The sequence below is a fragment of the Stylophora pistillata genome, chromosome 5 (genome assembly GCF_964205215.1).
Source record: "Stylophora pistillata chromosome 5, jaStyPist1.2, whole genome shotgun sequence".
Taxonomy (NCBI): domain Eukaryota; kingdom Metazoa; phylum Cnidaria; class Anthozoa; order Scleractinia; family Pocilloporidae; genus Stylophora; species Stylophora pistillata.
The window spans coordinates 2,051,705-2,070,995 of NC_142523.1; the positions used below are offsets into that span (position 1 = coordinate 2,051,705).

Sequence of the window (19,291 nt, forward strand, 5' to 3'; positions counted from 1 at the left end):
ACAAAATGGACTGGTAAGGGTGCCTCTTTCTTTAGAAAAAACAAAAGCAACAAGAAGAAGAAACAGACAAATCAGCGATGAGGGGCTGGTGCTGCCCTGGAAAAATGAGCTAAATTCCTTATCGCCAATGACAGTCATCAGAATAGCTGTCAAATAACTATACATGAAACCGCTTCTTACACTGCATTACAAAATTAACAACCACCCATGCTTTTATTCAAAAATATGTCACACTCAAAATCAGCTAGAAAATTACAGTTATGCCTATTCTTTGTAAAATTATTATTTTCTCAATCCCTTAGACGCGTCTTTAATTCTATCTTTTTTTAAGTATATATACGGAGAACTATAGAGATATGTTACCAATTATAATCTGTAACTGAGATATAGAAGCATAGTTAGGATAGTTGATAGTTAGTTGATGGCCTCCTACCATTGTCGTTTCCATTGTCGTTTTCATTGTTATCGCTACACCATACTACTTTTTCAATTGCTACTACCACTGCTACTGTTATTAACATCACTGTGTCCGGTACTACTAATGTTTTTTTTATGATATTTTGCGATATAAGTTTAAGAGAGCTGTAATCTCAAAATGACGCTGACGTTGCAATGCTTTTTTCTCTGTTTGTTACTGACTGATATGGTTCACTACACTATTAACTCCGTCAGTGAGCTTGCAAGGAAAGCTGCCCTTTACCATTGAGTATATGGGAAAAGGTTTGTGTTACTGACTGATATGGCAACTAACGCTATCAATTCCGTTAAAAAGCTTGTAAAAAGAGCTTCTCTTTATTACTGAGTATATGGGTAAATGTATGCTAACACGGATAAGCCAAGAAATTATTTCAGGAACTTACCCTATAGCATGGCAAACTTTCTTTTTTTAAATCTATCTTTTGTCAGGTACAAAATGTTCTCAAATCCTCCTAGATAGCTCGAAATCCATACCAGAATTGAATCTCCCCCTCGCGTGTTTTCCTGCAGATGTCCTGGATTTGCAAAGACATTTTCTGATCACCAATACTGCGATCAATAGCAGCAGTACTCCTCCAGCAGCAGAACCACCAATGATTCCATAATTGGGGCCTTCTTGAGGAACCGCGCCTGCCTCCGTTGGTACATTCGAAGTAGTCGCCCCTTTGTTCAAGACTAGAGATTAAAAAAATTTGTTTCAAGCGTGTACTCAACTGAAAAATGGTTTGATGGTCTGGTTTTGAAGGTATATTTGTGAAAAACACGTAGGGCTAATTTCGCCTTTTATTCATCCGCTTGAAGAAAGATTCGGATCAGTTTACATTAAACATGCGACGTGTGGGTTAATGTTACTCATTAATGAATTGTTACTACGCTCTTAAACCATTTGCCAATTTATTTTAACGATTATTAACTTGTTTGCACTTTGGATGTACATAACATTTAGATGAATTCTTTACAAACTCTTCGCGACTTTGTACGGGGGATTTCTACAATACTGATTCAACAACAGAATCGAATTTATTCACAAAGGGAAACAAACCCACCAGTGAACGCCGAAGTCTCAGGCAACGAAGACGTTGATGAAGTTTCGGATTTCCTGTCTGTGAAGGGATTTGTAGATCTAGTCAAGGGCTTTGTTGTCGGAGAGAAGCCGATTTGAACTGTCAAACTGATATCTGTAACACAAGAAACGTCCCCGTTGTCACTGGCACTAACTGTGAGATGATTGACCTTCTTCGTCAAGTCGGACACCACCGTGACCACACCGGTTTTAGGATGAATAGAGAACGCTTCATTTTTGGATAGGCTGTAAGTTATGTCGCTGTTTACTCCACTGTCCAAGTCAACTGCAGAAACTTTGGTCACGGTTGCTCCAGGAATAAGTGCAAGGAATTCTAGTTTTAGATCTCCTGGTGGCTCGATGAAAGATGGACAATTGTCATTTTCATCCAGCAATGTTATCTGTACAGTGGCGATTCCAGATTTCTGCGGATATCCGTTATCTGCTGCAACCATTGTCACGTTGAAAGATTTCATTTCATTTGTCTCAAAATCCAGCGTTTGTGCGCTGTAAACCTTTCCAGACTGTCCACCAACAGTGAGAATACTTTCTATTTTATCATCACCCAGTATGGTATAAAATATCTGACCGTTTCTACCGAAATCTGTGTCATTGGCTTTTACTTGTAAAATCACTGTTCCGACTGGAGAATTTTCTACAATTGCAGCGCTGTAAAATTTTTGGTCAAATCTCGGAGGATTGATGTTTGGTTTTGCCTTCTGATCGCAATATACACCGTCAAACGCTGGATAACAGGAACAAATGTTGGGTAGGATGCAATCTCCTTGGCCAGAGCAGTTTTTCACAGCACTGCAATCAGGGACGCTGCATGCTCGACCCGACCAGGAGGAGTTGCAGAGGCAGAGATCGTAGCCAACACATTTTCCATTTCCTGCGACACAAAATGAGAACACCGTTTGTTAGCCTCGTTAAACCGCATTGATTTGTTCTAGAAGCTAAAAAACAACTCGGGAGGGAAGTTGTGGAGGAGATCGCCAAGATCAATATCATAGAGACAGGATTGAGGACCACCCAAAGGCATTGACATTCTCTGTGACCATTTTTTTTTGGACCGAGGAAGGCAAATAATTTTCATTTGTTACTAACAATAATGATGCTCTTCTCGCTAGTGTGATATATCGATGGAGCGGTGACAGGGGAAAAAATTGGTAACCAAACGATTTTAAATTTTAAAACGATGTACATACCGGAGCAATAGTTGACAGCCTCACAAGAAAAGTTGCTGCAGTCAGTTCCAATGTATCCAAAGTCACATCTGCAGAACTCGGCTTCCACGCATGCGCCATGGGAAGAACAGTTGTTCACGGTTGTGCAAGTAGGCTGACTGCAATTATCTCCAGTGAAACCAAGGTAGCAACTGCATGACACATTCAGCAACTCCGTCGAAATGCAAACGCCTTGGCCGCTGCAGTTTGCAAGATGACTGCAGTCCGCCACCCGACCGCAATCTGCTCCAATAAATCCCGGAAGACAGCGACACTTGTCGCTGGAGATGCACTCTCCCTTTTTGGAACATTGATTGACAGCTCCACAGTCAGGAAGGGCGCAGCTTACTCCGGTCCAGCCGTAATCACAGGCGCATCTGTCAAAGGCCACACAGCTACCATGTTCTTATCAACAGCAAGGGGTAGAAAAAAAAAGGACAGAAAAACATTAATTCTAGCATTGGACCAGGGGAACGTTATGAAGGACAAACAGAAAGAAACAGCGAGGGAAGAGAGACGGAAATGACATATATCTCTTCGAAAACTATGAAATAATTTCCCAAGATAACTCACCAGAGCAATAATCCAGTTGCTCGCAAGAGTATTGAGCGCAATTACTTCCAGTCCATCCCATTTTACATTTGCATACATCGAAATCCACACAGATTCCATTGCCAGTACAGTTTGATACATCGTTACAAGTAGGAATAATACTGCAGTTAGCACCTGAGGATACGAGAATGTACCTGTTTTTAGAGCAAGTAATATTTCGGGAAGTTAACGAGCTGAGGGTATTTTTTAAGCACAAGGCATCTCTAGTAAGCCAAGAACTTTAGATTTAGACTTCTGTTGAGAACTGTTAAAAGCACAACTGCATAGTTTGAACAAATTTATTGATCTCATCGTTTCTCGGTATGGTTTATTTCCAAAAAAGCCATCACCTCTCTACTTTTTAACTTGCCAGACTAGAATTTTAAATTGAACTTTGCCTTTGATAATGTTTCAGATAACAAACCTATGTAGCCAGGATTACATTGGCAAACATCCGTCGTTTTACAACTGCCGTGTTCAGGGCTGTTACAGTTGTTAACTTCAAAGCAAGTGGCTGTAGATCACAGTATCACAAAAACGTTAGTATCTTGGTGTGATATAACGGCCTGACGTGGGAAAATCACAAAGGAGCACTGCTTTCGGCAAATGAAACCAGCGATCGACCTCAAGAAACAAGCGAAAACGACGCGGTTGCCCTTCATTCTTTTTCAATTGTTTCAAATTCGATGCTGGTCGAAAAATTAAACCAACTTTAAAGTAAGTAAGAAAGTAAAGTCTAAGAACACAACACTTTGTCCCGGCCGGGGCTCGAACCCGGACCACACGATCCGGAGTCGAGCGCACTAACCATGAGGCCACCGCGCCTCAACTTTATTCAAGCAACTTTACTCGAACAAAATGAAAAAAAAAAAAAAAAACAGCTTAGCTCAAACGACCCAATTAAATGCGATCTTAGCTCATTTATACAGTCTTTGAAAACATCCAGTAGGTAGCTTAACCGAGCTACCTGTTGTCAATATTAGGACTCAATTACTACACACGATTTCAATCATTAGGTGAACGGCATTAGATTTTCTTTATTTCGGAATATAACCTTCCAGTTCACAGCTTCGTCCTTCCCAGCCCAAGTCACAGACACAAAATCCTTTAACGCACTCGCCATGGATGGTTGAACAGTTCAGACAAGAGCCTAAGGAAATGAAAACGATAGGATCTTCGAGATACGATTTTGTGTAAAGTTGACAAAAGGCAACATTAAGTAACCCAATTGTGCTATTGTAAACTTTAGAATGCCAATTGGACTTACTGAGAAGCTCCGAAAACAAACAAACTAAGTAAAAACACTCACACGTAACAAAACTAAGCAAACCTTTAGGCTGAGTAAAATTATATATTTCTTACACAGAATGCATAGAAATAACATTTACAAAATAATTCTAAAGGAGAGATCCAGGTGTATATCCCCTCTGCCTAACACCTGTTGATAAGATTCAAGCTGATATTAACCAATACCTTTGTCACAACTCTTCCCTGTCCAACCTTCGATACATTTACATGATCCATTGACACATCTCCCTTTGCCTGAGCACTGGTCTGGACAGTCTTAAACAAAGAGATTGAGTTTTTCGAAGGGATTATTTAAAAAAAACATTTGAAATATTAACCCCGAAGAATCAGATCTCGTGAATGTGGTGAAGCCAGCAGGTTATCGCTTTGACCTTTACAAACTGTTACTTTGAAAATTTCCTATTGTGCACTCTCACACTTTCAGGTTGCTCTGTGTAATAAAACTGTTTATCAATGGCAATTTTGTTGAAGATTCAAGTAACGGCAGTTTTTATCTAGTATCACTTGTATTTTTGGATGCTAAGGGGTAGAATTTTGATGTACACAGAACCAAATGTCCTTCACATTCTAAAGACAAACGAATCCGGTTCTTAGACTTGTGAAATCACCTCCGTTTATCATTTATAGCACTCTTAAAGATTCAAGTTATGGCTTTTTTTAAATCGAATATTTGTATTTTTGGACGATATAGGGTAAATTCTTTTTATAAAATTGAAGAACAAATTATCCTTCAAACTCTAAAGACAAACGAACTTGGTTCTTAAACTTATGAAATCTCCTTACAAGGAACTAACTTCAATGTTAAGAGAACGTACCTCGTTTAAAGGTTTCTTGATCAGTAAATGTCGTGTCATTGGTCATGGCGACATCGAATATGCAGCTTTGTAAATCGTTATCAGAAATATTCAAGGATTTGCACATGCTTGTTGCAATCTAAAGTGAAGGGAAAATAGTTTTTAACACAAATGAGTTATAAAAAATCCTATCTCAAAGAAGTTTATCTCAATCATCTTAGGTCCTCAATCTAACGTTGGAGACTTACTTTAAATTTAGGTTAAGAAAGGGGGACGCTCATCTGAAGGGGACTCTGACTACATTCTTTTTAAATTGTGATCAGATGTGATGGTTTTTGTTTTTGCTTCCTGTTGTTTGTTTGTTTGTTTTTTTTTGTTTTTTTTTTGCGTGCATGCTTTATAACAGTGATGGTGCGCCACAGGTTTGGTCAAAGAACTTGGCTTAGCTTTCTATATTTGCTGCAATCGACTTTCCACTTTTCAATGATGGCAAAAGAACCGCGTGGAATTCAATTTGGTCTGTGACGATATATTCGAGTGAAAAATGAGCAACTGAAGCGTTCTGTCCAATCACACAGGCATGAGGCGTAAACTAACCAATTAAAAACTTGAAAAAAAAGCAAAGTCTCAACATTGTCCAATAAGTGCTCAAATGGGGCTGCTAAGTACAAATTACAGATGTAAGTTATGGCTTTGATTTATGCACATAATATGTTTGTTAACCTGTAGTACAGACTGGGAAATTCCTTCCAGTGAATACATAGGGATGTACGTAGGATCTGTATACGTTATGTCCATTATGTCATCATGATGAAAGTTTGATGAGTTCCATGACCAAGAGTCCCTTGTACCTGAACCAACGTGACAATCCGTAATTCTCCCTTTAAAATGAAAGAAACAAACTCATCGTTATATCTTAGGTTGATATAGTTCATCAATATGTACATTGCTTATCACGCTGGGAATTAAGATTTTTTTGCCTGTTAATGACTACCCCATTTATCGTATTTGAAAAGCCGTTGGAAGGTAGATAGCGCAGATACTGTTACTCGATACTTGGATGAAAGAAACTAGTCGTCCTTATCCATGCTCATTTTGCTCATCCTTTTCTCTTAAAGGTTTTGATGTCCATTTGCGTCTACAAATTCCCTCCGTTACTAGACCCGCTTAGATTGGTTACCTCAGCGTCTGTCCTCTACTGCTGATTCTATTGCTGAAATCTCCCTCTCCTGGTCAAAAACGTTCTCAACTTGAGTGACAGAATTGGACTTTAATCCTTTTTTTCTTTTAAGTATGCGCAAGAAAGTTCCAACGACTAAAGAAACGATTTCAAAATGACTCATTTTGCATTCAGCACTCATCAGTTATTTACGGCTGCCCACTTGAAAAGGGAACTTTTCTCGAACCCACCACACACACAGTAGAGATATGAACATCTTGCTGTAACATCGGATTTATTCAGTGCGCACTGTTAATTAAAGATCCTAATTTTTTCCCTCTAGTCTGTGACCTACTGTACAGACTGACAAGACGAGGTTAGTGAGATTTATTTACCTCAAAGCTTCACTCTATTTTAAGGCCATTTTTTGTAACAGTAATAAGTTGTGATTAAACATCCACACGTTATTTCTAACTCGGTCATTTTTATAAGCTTTGCTTACATGATTCGGCAAATTGAATAGCGTCATCGTAAAGAGTTCCGTCGGACCCTATAAAGTCGTTGGTGGCATTGTTATCCATGAAGCCACAGAGTCCTTCAGTGTGACCTTTGTATGCAGCAGTTGGGGAATAGAGAATATTCAAATACTGTCTCTTCATCACCCGACTGTGACGGACATCGATTGTTACTGTTACACCTGAGAGAAATGAAAAAGTTAGACTTTAGACGCAATAAAATGTAGCGGAGCTGGAATGCCGCGGTGACGAGGGCTTTCTTCTCTTGCCTTTGTTTCCTGGGTTCGACTCTCGAGTAGGCATTTATAGATTATGCTAGCATAATTTTTGGCATAATTCGAGCAAACTGGCATAATTTCTGCCAAGTAGCAATGCTAGCATAATTTGCGCATTTTGATAATTATCAGATCATTTTTGATGCCATTATTTGATAATTTTTTGTCTCTAGTCCCAAGCACTTGGTGACCTTAATCGATATTTAAAGTTTTAGTTCAACTAGTAGCATTTGTAGTTCACTGTGAAGCACTGAGCCCGGGTCTAACCTGAACCACATGTTTATTTGAAATTCATTGTGGATTTGTTGCGTTTCTTTCCTGTAGACGAACGACTTCTAGTTAAAAATATATATATATTGGACTTATTTGCATTTTTTCAAAGATCATAATTTAAGAAAACGGTGGCATAATTTGGAAAAAAGAGCATAATGTTAGCATATTTTGGCCAAAAAAAAGCAATGCTACTAGCATAATATGCCACTTTTACCAGCATAATCTATAAATGCCTACTCTCGAGATGGGATTTATGGACGGTCGGGCGATAACCGATCATTTCGTCTAGGTGTCATTTCTCATTTCTCCGACGACCAGTTTGTTAACTTCTGAGATCGTTTCACTGACGTTTCTTTTCAGTTTGTACATCTCATAGAAATCGAACCCTTGAAATAATTAAGTTCCCTTACTCTTTACCTGTTTCCTTTCCCTCACTAGTAAAAGAGCAAACAAACAAACAAAACAAACAAATAGACAAAGACGAAATCCCTCCGATAAAACCATTTATTTGGGTGTGTTCGTGGATGAATGTATGAATCAATTTGAGGAACTAAAAGCATTGTATGTTTCAAAACAAAAGTCTACTTCACTAGTATTCATAACTTTTGATCTTGTAAATTAACAAAAAGGAAATATCCTATTGTTTATTGTTTATTGTTTATTGTTTATCGTTTGAGGACTTGCCTGTATCATACTGAAGTGAAATCAAAACGACACTGTTCTCTTCAGCCTCAAACGAAAAACGTCTTTGACGATCCAATAACACTGTACCATTACTTATTTCAACAGGTTCTGAGGAATTACTGGTGGCATTTATTTCCACTCCATCGATTCTGTCGAGAAATTAAGGTGAGCGACAACAAGTTCTTGAATGACACTTGGTCTACCAATTGCAAGGAGAAAGGGATCTATTTGTCCGGGTTGATGAGTCAACATCATAAGTATCTTGAAGAACCAGATCGAACCACGCTTCACGTCGGTTCACCATCGCCACAATCAAAAACAAAGAAATGTCCTAAGAGCTATGGCGATATGTACATTTGACTTATTCAGCCTGCTTGGAAAGACAAATTCATTGACTAGGCATTTAATAGCTCTCAAAAAAAAAAAAAAATGTAATAAAGGAGGAGCGTATTATTAATCATACTGATGAGGCATCTACGTCAACGGTCCTTGGAAAATGCATAACCACCCTGAACACATCCTCTATCATAAATACAATTCGTTAAGTGATCAAAATGTACAACTGACAAACCTTGTTATGGGCAAGTCTTGAACTCTTTCAGTCTTGATCGTCATAACGGTAACGACACTCCTACCAGCTTTAAGTGCAATTCCGCCAATGAGCGAAGCTCGCTCGTAGTAATAAAAACGAAATTGAAGACCAAAATCGTTTTTAAAACTCTTGCAACCCCAGAACTCTCCAATTCCAAAAAAGTCAAAATTAACACCTAGCGAAGAAGGTAAACATCAAAAACGCAATTGTTTCTTTTCATGCATTTTTACTCTAGCGATGCATCGTACGCATTACAAATGTTATCAAGAAATATTACCCATGAATCATCTTGAGGTCCGAATTTCTTCATAGAGCATTTTGTGGCAATTGTAGTCGAGTAAGGAATTCACGCTAAATAATAGAATATGATACTAAAGTCTACTGAGGTGCGTTGAAAGCAAGTCTCGTATTACCAATCACATCTTCAAGAAGCGCACATGTATCGTTCATAATTACTGTAGGCCAATTTAGTAACAGGAAAAAATATCAATTTCTCTAAATAGCATACGCGAAACAAGTCACGCCAGAAAAAATTTTCAAACTCTAAAAGAAAGCTCTCAGTTACAGATGAAAACACATGAGATCGTCCGAAATCTATCACTAACTGAGTAGTTCGGTAAGCAAATTGTTAGATCTCTCAAAGAGTATTGATTTCTCTTCATCTCTTACGCTCGTAAATGAGTAAATGTAGAATCTTTTTCTCCATGTCTACTTACCATCTAATGTCTCCAGGTGTGGGTCACCTCCACCATTTGCAATTAATCGTTCACAAAATTCGCCCTCCCATCCTCCTGAACAGTTACACTCCGCCTCACACTTCGGGGCTATGATGGGATTTCCGTTACCTGAGCAGTCTGGGGAACAAATCATCATGATTTTGACGGAAGAAGTATCATCGCAGTGATACATACATAGAATAGTAAGATATAAGTAAATATATAGTTGTTATTTCACTAATAAACCATTTTACCATATTAGGGCAAAAGAACACGCAAAATATGCCACAATATTACCCTGTAGAACTGAAAGTGGAGCAACTAAATGGCCGCACTGAATGATGCAAAAATTTTATTTGTGGCTCTTAGGCTTGAATATTTAAGAAGAGAATCTGTGAGCGGACCAGATTTTGTTGTTGTTCGCAAAGAGCGTTTTATTAGTTTCGTTTACGCTATTATCGTCTTGGGCGCACACCTTATGCGCATACCTTATTAAAATTCATATCAAAAAATAATATACCTGCAGTCCTCTATGATCTAGCCCAACCAGTTTCAACTGGTTGGGCTTTACTAGGTATGCCACTAATCAAAACTTGTACAGACCATTCTCTAGAACCAATTATGGTCTAGCAAGATTTAGTGTGGTGGCATCACAGATCTGGCAAACGATACCTATTAAAATAAAGTGTCTCCCTGCCAAAAGCTTTAAAAAAGAATATAAACTCTTCCTACTTGGCAGGCAGACATCTTGAAAAACTTTAACCTATCATAGAGCTCTATTTTACTATTTTAACTATTTAGTATATGTGCTATCTCTTTAAGTGTATTTAACTTTCACCCATCCGTAACTGCTCTGTGGTAGTGGCCAACTCGAAAGCTTGGCTCCTTTGGCTACTACACACTCTTTCTACTGCTTTGTGTAAACGCATGTATAGTTAGCACTTTCTTCTTTTTTTTTTCTACTTTTCCTCTTTCTCTTTTTCCTCTTTCTTTTCTCGTTCTCGTTTTTCTCTTTCTCGTTTTCTCTTTTATTTTATTTTTTTTTTCTCTGTCTCGATTAGACTCTCGGATACGGCTCTAGGAGGTATTTTATAAATGAAAAAGGAAAAGCCGAATAAGAATTAGTTAGCATATAGAACTGCCCTCTAGCTATTTGCACGTCAGATAAACAATTTCACAAAATTTCAAATCAGAAATTATTCTTATTTCTTGTAAATATCGAAAAATAGTCATAAACATGTTTTTATGCTAACTTCATATGCTTATGCTGTAGGCTCGTTAAGTTGGCTTTTTCTTTTTTTCGTTTTGCATTTTCTATGACAACTTTATTGCAATTACGTTCGCACTATGCAGGTACATTTATTGCTACATACTCTGAAGAAGCCATGTATCCGGCTTGGTGCAGTTAGGACCCGTTCGTTTCCCAGCACAGATAGGTCCTTTTCCACATGGAAGTTCTCCGGTCTTGCTGTTTCCGAGAAAGTAAATCAATGAATGAATCAATTAATTCACCTGTCGGCCATTTGGTTAGCCAATCAGTAAGTCAATCGTCTGGTGACTCTGTTAGTCAGTTAGCGAGCTATTCAATCAGTCAATCAATCAGTTGATTAATCCAGTGGACCAGTGGGCCAGTGGGCCAGTCAGCAAGTTGGAAAGTCGGCCAGCAGTGTTATTTTTGTTCCAATATTTTCCAACTTATTTTATATCTAGCAAAGCCTCGACCAATCTTTTTGCAGCAACATGATCACTTAAGCCCACATTTTTCTTTATGAGATTAGAAATCACTCTAAGTCTGAGCAAACAGTACTATAGCAGGTTAATTACACGCTTGAAGCACAAGGCGTCATACAAGCCGTGTCACATGATTTGAAGGAGTAATTAGCCCACTTACCCATTTCGTGGTGGCTCATTTCTACTCTTATTTTTCGCAGTAGGAGTAGGTGTCGGACGCAAATTAGGAGGAAGTGTCGGATTCCCATTTCCAGTTGGTCTTGGACGCGGATTAGGAACAGGTGTCGGATTCCCATTTCCAGGTGGTCCCGGTTGCGTCGTAGGTCCCACACATAACTGTTATAAGGGAGATGCAAGTTTTAATTAAAGCGAGTTAAATAACGCCATACCAAGCCCACTCACTTCAAAGGAAAAAAGGCAGGTTGAATATGATTGAAAGGTAAAATTCTAAAAGATGGCATTAATTCATATAAGCCACTGTTATATCAACTTACTTTCTCACTTTTGACAGGACATATACAATTCCTAGAGAAAAACGGTAAAATATTGATTAAATAGCTTAGTAAAGACACAGGATATGTCCACTATTCACTTATCTTTTAAAGGTCCGTTTTCTTATCTTCTCATTCATCTACCTATTAATGTACTTGCTTTCTCTTGTCTCCAAACAAAACAAGGTTTTTTATACCTATATCTAAGCAGGAATACAGAATTTGCTTAATTCACGTTACCATCATTGTTATTGCTATTTTCTAAATACATTTTTCTTCCTTGGGTCATCTAGTCATTTATGTATTTTATTAGGCCGAATCAGAACTGGGAAAGTGACTTTTTTCCCTTTTCAGAAGAAGTGCTTCTTTTACCCCCATAATTTCGAGGATTATCCTACTTTGTTTAGCTTTCACATTTGCTAGAGGAATGGGATATCTCGTTGGTCTCGTTAATAAATGTGAGTGCAGAATAATTACTTCTTTTGCGTCACTATTCTATATACTGGGAGCAAAGACGTTAATTGGTATAAAACGTTAAATTTCTTACGAATAGCGTTTCATCTGAGAATATCCCAAAGGCAGCTCAAGTGTCAAATGTTTTTCAAGAAATCCAACTGAGACGCCGAGATTTATGCCAGAAATTCCGTAGAAGCTTTCCAGATCAGCAGGTTTATTTCCAGTGCATTGTGTCGCGGGAAGACGTATGGATAAACCAGCTTCTAGTGGTACGCTCACAAATACCGCCATGGAAAGGTCCACATACTCAAAAACAGCTTCAACTGAGAGAAAGTTGTCTTGATTAAACTCTTTATCAGACCAGAACGTATGGTCGAGGAAACTAGTATTGAAAATAGAGTTATTTCCAGACAAGAATCAAGGATATTCTGAAATTGCATCGATCTGCCTTAGTTCGCTTTGTGATTGATTTGAGGAAATCGCATCAACGGTTCAACCAATGAGAGGCAAAGATAAAACCAAGCATAACTTGCTCAGTTGTTATATTATAAACACTTGTCTTGCCCTTTCTGTCGATTCTGCTTGGCTCTTTGAGTTATTTTCTTTCGCCTAGACTGGCCGTTGGGTATATTACTGTGGGTTTTGGTTTTACAACACTTGATCTTTAAGTGCTTTCAATGAAATGGTTAACATTTGATAATTATGGTTGCAATAATAATGGACCACATGACGACAACGCGACTTACCCGCTAAACAAGAAAAAAGGGCACTGAAAGAATATTTTAAAATAAACAAGAGGCGAAAAAAAGAGAGGGGGATAGCCAGTAATTCTTAACAAAAATACATGATCGAGTTGATCTACGACAAAAAAAATACAAAGAAAAAATTCAAATGCAACTACGTCTTATTTGTATCTCACCCGATATTAAACTTTACGTCAACTGAGAAATCGAGGAATTTGTTGATAATTGGATTGAAGTAATCTGCATGAAAAAATATTTGATCGATCTCACCTAAATCGTCGAACAAACTAAAATCTGATGTCTTGACTGCCTTTAATTGCGATTTTGGAAACGCTGGCAGTTTTACTGAGATTTTGGGTGTCACCGTAACTTTTACGGATGCTCCAACTTCCAGTTGCGGATCTGGGCTATTCCAGTCTTTGTGTAGAGTAACCTATATTGGTAATGTATCAAAAAAGGATAATGTACGATCTCAAATGGAGAAAATGAAGGAAAAAAAATAAGACGAAAGGAGGAAGGAGGAAAGAATGAAGGACATGATGCCAAATAAGGAAAGAGAGGAGAAGAAGGAAAAAAAGGAAACAGAAATTCAAAGATCGAGTCGTAGTTGCACAGGTTTATTGGGGCTCACTTCCAGAGGTACAGTGACGAGGCGTTCAATTTTCATTTTGATCTAATATTTCTCCGCTGAAGGAGAAAATGGTACTTTCTATCCTAGATAAGGAGCGAGAACTGTAGGCCGCCATCTTCTTAACAAGAGGTTGATTGCTGTAGTGGCGAGAAGAATGTTAACAACACGAATGTCTGAATACATATCGCAATTGAAAGTCCGAATAAGTTTTAGTTTGTTTGAAGTCATAAAAAATAATAATGATAATAATATATTTATATTGCGCAAATTAACATGTGGATATGATCAAATGCGCATCACAACACTTTTCGGGGGACTTTGGCCGGACTGCATCAGCAGTTTACAAACAATCGAAGGAAACTTATTTGAAGATGCCCCCTTCCCCCAATTCCATTTAAACACGCCAGACCACATCACAGTAATCTCGTGAGTGGGTTCTTTAACGTCCCCTGCCTAACCAAATTAACTAATTAATAGATGTAGGAGACGGGACCTACGGTTTATTCGTCCTTATCCGAGAAGACTAGAATGTCCACCATTTCTTGATATTATAGAAAGGTAGGGCATTCTCCTCAGTTATTTTAAGACCTTGAGTGTTGGTCCGGCCAGGGCTCGAACCATCGACCTCGACCTCCCGCACAACAGTCCAGCGCTCTAACCAATTGAGCTAACCGGGAGGTGGTAAAAAGAACAAACAAAACAAAATACAAACGCTTAACGATGCTTATAGTGGTATAGATAAGAAATCACTTGATTTTGGAACGGTTTTGTGAAAAAAATAGCAGTTTTGTGATCCTTGATCTGATCAAGAGGTGTCATTTTGTCAGGTAGAGACCAATCTGATGGCACGAAGCTTTTAGAGTACATCGAACGTTTGAATGATCAAGAAACTGAAAAGTAATTTTCTTCCCTTACAGTATCAGCTGTTTCGTAGCAACTACCACGGCTCCAACTGCATTCGCCCCCGAGAGATACCTTTCCATTCACTGAGAGTGAACGTGAAATTTTTCCCTGGGGGGAAAAAGAGAGAAATTTAACTTAAACTATTTGTATATAAATCATATCGACTACTGTACTGTACTTATTTAATCTTTGTTGTATTCCTGGATCAGGTTCTTGCTTTGCTGGTTCTTAATCAAATCGACATGAAAACTAGTACAGGTAAGCACGCAATTGCACTCACCAACTAACAAATTGTGAAACTGACTAGCTGTCGACTGCATGACTGAGTGGCTTGCTGACTGGCTCGCCGACTGAATTTGTGATAGAGGAAATACATATATCTTATTAACCAAGCGCGAGGGACGTACTGGGAGAATATTGGCCCGAGGTCTTGACAGTACGGACCCAATGCAGCGAGGTCCGTACAAAAAAGACCGAGGGCCGATATTCTTCCAGTACGGTCCCGAGCAAGCTTGGTTAATAAGAGGTTTACTATACGACTGAAGTTCAAAGGGACACAAGTGCGGTATCATTAGGGACCATTCGGGACAGTGCCCGGTCCAATACTTAGAGAATATTGGACCGGCAATAGAGCATTTTGATTGGTTGATTTTAGTTATTGGCCCTCTGACTGCCCGTGTCGTGTAATAAAAGTACTTCTATTAACTACCTGAAATGTCTCATGATAGTGCAGTCATTACTAAAGAATGAAGATTAAACGGGAGAGTTACGACACCAACTTACAATTAATCCAGCAGATGCATATCCTGTTATTTCCAAGAAAATCCCCGCAGGGACTTTGATTGGCCCAACGGGAATATAAATTGAACGACCGAGCTGTTTTTCTCTCAAGACATTTAGGCCTTTGTTATACCTATAGCCAACATAAAATAAGGTGATTGATTTATCCTATTGGCTAGGTCGTTTTTTTTGTTCGTAAGCCAACCTGTAGATTAATGTTTGACTCAAAATCTGTATCATCTGTTTAATTTGACTCGTACAATCTCTTATGACTAAGAGGACAATAATAATCTTCGAATAAAAGAAACTAAGCGAAACGAAGCGAAAAGAAACGAAATAATACTTACGATATTTGTAAACCTAAGAGAAAACGTGATCGCGAAACGCAAAACTTTGCTCATTCGCAAGCACTTGGTCTAAACCAAGAAAGGCACATCTAATTCAATATTGCGCGGGCAGGGTAAAAGTAAACATGTCATATTGCAATTGGCACATTCGAAATGGAACGCAAAATCACACAAGAATCAATCTTAGAAGAGAAATGTTGGCATTATTGCAAAAGCGAATTATCAAAACCGTCTCCTTAAAAAAAGCACCAGTTTCCTAGATTTCATTTCACATTATTGTTGATTCTTTTTTCCGGAAAAGATAAGAGTTATCTTGATGTAAATTAATTTGCTTACCTTAACTCCCCATCAACACTTAAGTCCAGAGAGAAATCTAAGCTTCCTTCTAACTCTAGACCAGCAGTAGCATCCTTTATTCCAGGTTTGAACCACTTTTTTTCTATCTCAAGGAACATAGTCACTTGGAAGAACATTTCCAAAGAGACTTGTACCTTAGCGTTTTCCGTTAACAACAACTGGAGAAAATAAAAATTTTACAAGACATCATTTTGTGGGGAAACTGAGAAGATTTAGATAGGTCACAGACAGCACCTTCTACATAATCATCATTCTCGGTTTGGTTAGAAGACTTTTGCTGAGCTATTGCAAACATGATGTACCTTGTGATGTATTCCGTCGGGTTCAAATCTGGCCAATTCAAAATCGTATCTCGTTGAGCGCCTACTACGTCTGTTGTGGCTTTTCAGTGCATTTATATCTACAGCTGTAGTAATTGTACCGTTTCCGTCCCGTTTGGCTGAAATTACTTCCACCAGAAGAAAATTTCCGCTGGAGTAGACGTCTATAACCTGAGGTTTGAGATAATGTAAAAAAATGACGACAATAAAACACAAGACACAGGTCAACAAAGATAACTTAATCTAGCTCTAATTCAAGCCAATATAAATGCACCCAATAAATCTCGAATCATGACTTTTGTGATACATTTGCTCTTTTCTCAACTCAAGGAGGGAAGACTGTTTAAACTCGTAAAGAGAAAAATAATAAACCGACTACAAATAATATGCTAAAGTTTTATTGAGTTAGCTTATCACTCTTAATTTGCTGTAACTTTGCAGCTCCTGAATGACACTTAAAGAATGATGGAAGCAGTCTTTGCAACCAACCAGGCTAAGCTTTAGTAGGCCCAATTATGGTTCCGCCCTCTCCATAAGATACGAACATTACCTTTGCAATGAGGCCTCCACTAGGTCTTCCAATGATTGGATCATCGACAAAAAACTGCCGACCTCCATCCTCTGGTTTTGACAAAACAAGGCCTTCGTTGTTATCCCCTCCACTACAAGATACTGATCCAGAAAGCCTTTGCTTACTTTCCTGTAGTCTGGTTTGTGGGAGTAAGTAAATGGAATTATCTTAAACAAATACGCAAGGATTGCATGGTCGAGCTTGGCATCCAAGGTTTTAAATAAAAGAACAGGATACTTTAACTTCTTAGTCCTCAACACGATCGAAAGTTCATACACAATAATTGTAGATAGATTTTAGTTCTGTTGAAAGAAACGTTTGTGAAAGAAAGGTGTTTGGTTTTTGAACGCTGCGTTTCATTTAATTTGGTGGCTACAGTTCCATATTCGACCGAGTTCGGCTTTTTGATCATACTCCCTGGTAGCCAATTGGGTTGCCTTTGGTTGTTCATTCATAAATGTACGTACATTTGAAAAGCGTCCATAAACAGTTGAAATATATTTTGATTTAATAAACGTTGATGATTCTTTCCCTTTCAAATGCCTTATACCCCAATTGTGTTGATACAAAAATGCCATTGTCTAACTTCGACCCGCCTAACATTATAACAAGGTATCATCAATGATATAAATACCTCGTGCCTTGCCATTGAGAATTTGCTTCGCATCTCTGGAATTTCGTTTCCAAGTATTCGGTGTTGTGCGTTCTATGAACTGCAACAACAGTCTCAATGAAACCATCACTAGCATTGGACACAACTATGTCACCTGTCTTAGGGATGTTATTGTTTTTCTCTATTACCAGGAAGTACGAGTGGGCAATGATTTTTCCAGTGTCATACGTGTGACCAAGGCACTTGTATATTTCTAAAAAAAGAGTTAAGAAAACTGTTTGAGTATGACTTTTCGAACCAGAATTTTCTTACAAGTCCTGATGGCCTGAGTGTCTTTTAATCGTTTGTATGCTTGTTTGCTCACTTGTTTGTTTTCTTATGCACTTATGGGGTGCTAAGCAATGCATTAACAAGTAGATATAACTGAATGATCGTCAGTTACATCTTAAAAGAAATATTAAGCTGGTTGGTACAAAAATGTTTACTTACCATTTGAAAGCACGATAACCTGTCCCTTATCAAACGTAATGTTGCCTGAAATAACATCCCACAAGTCATCTTGATCAGGCTCATCCTCAAACGTCGAGTCGTCGTCTACTTGTACTGCAGTTACTTGGTCTCTAAAGTCCGCATACTTTATAACCTCTTCCAACCCTGCTGGGGCGCTTAACATCAATTGAAAGGGACCTTTCGGGACAATTTTAAATTTGAACATTGAACGCAGCTAGGTATGTTTTTCGGCATTAATTGTATTAAACACAAGTCGCAGTCCAGTAAGATCTAAAAAATGGCTTATCTTACCTTTGTTATTTACATGGAATACAGTTTTTGAAAGAAATTGATAGTAATTTCACTCACCATCGCTGATTTCTTTGACAATCTTATGCATGATGCCTCCTGCTTGAGGACTACACAGTATATCACCCTTTTGAACTTTCAGGGCTTTTGGGGCAACTAAAACAAGCGACACTCTGTCTTGTTTTGGCAAAATTACTGGACATGCGTAAACGAGAGTTTCGTTAGGCTCCACAAACTTCACATTTTTAGCAAATTCCACGTTATTTCTTCTAAGGGGATCCGTATAATTAACTTCAATTTTCCCGCCTGGACACTGAGTCTCATTCCACGATCTGCACTGGTTTTCTTCCTGTTTTGAGGATAATAGGTAGTAGATTAGTACTGCTTTGGACCTAAAGCCAATATAGATACACTTTGCAATCAACTGCCTAGCTATTTCGACGGCGCCGTAAAGTTGGCAAATAGCATGAGGTCAAGTGACTCGTGGAATTGCCATAGAGATTTCTAGATATAATAGAGATACTTCACTTTTGCTTCAAACCAAGAGCTTCGTGCTCAATTCCCGCACTTGCTGGTAATAATACCGCCACTGAGATTAATTGGCCTTATCAACAAAGAGTTAGCTACGACTTGCTAATATTTGCAATTTGCACCTAGATATCTGTAAGAGTACTTTCTTCTCAGATTTTGCTGATGACGACTACCTTAAACTGTCACTAATTTAATGAGCATCAATGAGAAACAGAAAATAAAGATTGAAATCTTACTGTGAGTTTGTGACATCTTTCGAGATCACCGCATTTTTGACAGGATTCAATCGTTCCTCTTCCATCTTTGAAGTTGCAATGCCTACCTTTACAATTCACCCTCTGTTTGG

The 19,291-nt window shown here is 38.4% G+C and overlaps 1 protein-coding gene across 1 annotated transcript in view; it reads right to left on the reverse strand.

Annotated features, from left to right (window-relative positions):
• Positions 1 to 186: 186 nt before the first annotated feature.
• The window catches only part of LOC111339207 (uncharacterized), a 50,026-nt gene continuing 30,921 nt past the window's right edge, over positions 187 to 19,291 (reverse strand). Inside the window, exons 15-41 of the mRNA XM_088759586.1 lie at positions 19,182 to 19,283; positions 18,475 to 18,763; positions 18,106 to 18,303; positions 17,638 to 17,869; positions 16,983 to 17,139; positions 16,415 to 16,603; positions 16,092 to 16,270; positions 15,412 to 15,541; positions 14,641 to 14,736; positions 13,365 to 13,527; positions 12,443 to 12,674; positions 11,899 to 11,929; positions 11,565 to 11,740; positions 11,047 to 11,141; positions 9,674 to 9,811; positions 8,937 to 9,132; positions 8,366 to 8,514; positions 7,121 to 7,315; positions 6,183 to 6,340; positions 5,481 to 5,598; positions 4,831 to 4,920; positions 4,412 to 4,507; positions 3,782 to 3,871; positions 3,340 to 3,492; positions 2,749 to 3,171; positions 1,524 to 2,432; positions 187 to 1,152 (exon numbers count right to left, since the gene is read on the reverse strand). Of these exons, the coding sequence (XP_088615712.1) occupies positions 920 to 1,152; positions 1,524 to 2,432; positions 2,749 to 3,171; positions 3,340 to 3,492; positions 3,782 to 3,871; positions 4,412 to 4,507; positions 4,831 to 4,920; positions 5,481 to 5,598; positions 6,183 to 6,340; positions 7,121 to 7,315; positions 8,366 to 8,514; positions 8,937 to 9,132; positions 9,674 to 9,811; positions 11,047 to 11,141; positions 11,565 to 11,740; positions 11,899 to 11,929; positions 12,443 to 12,674; positions 13,365 to 13,527; positions 14,641 to 14,736; positions 15,412 to 15,541; positions 16,092 to 16,270; positions 16,415 to 16,603; positions 16,983 to 17,139; positions 17,638 to 17,869; positions 18,106 to 18,303; positions 18,475 to 18,763; positions 19,182 to 19,283 (5,217 nt within the window). The 3' untranslated portion in view covers positions 187 to 919. The remainder of the gene's footprint in view (positions 1,153 to 1,523; positions 2,433 to 2,748; positions 3,172 to 3,339; positions 3,493 to 3,781; positions 3,872 to 4,411; positions 4,508 to 4,830; positions 4,921 to 5,480; positions 5,599 to 6,182; positions 6,341 to 7,120; positions 7,316 to 8,365; positions 8,515 to 8,936; positions 9,133 to 9,673; positions 9,812 to 11,046; positions 11,142 to 11,564; positions 11,741 to 11,898; positions 11,930 to 12,442; positions 12,675 to 13,364; positions 13,528 to 14,640; positions 14,737 to 15,411; positions 15,542 to 16,091; positions 16,271 to 16,414; positions 16,604 to 16,982; positions 17,140 to 17,637; positions 17,870 to 18,105; positions 18,304 to 18,474; positions 18,764 to 19,181; positions 19,284 to 19,291) is intronic.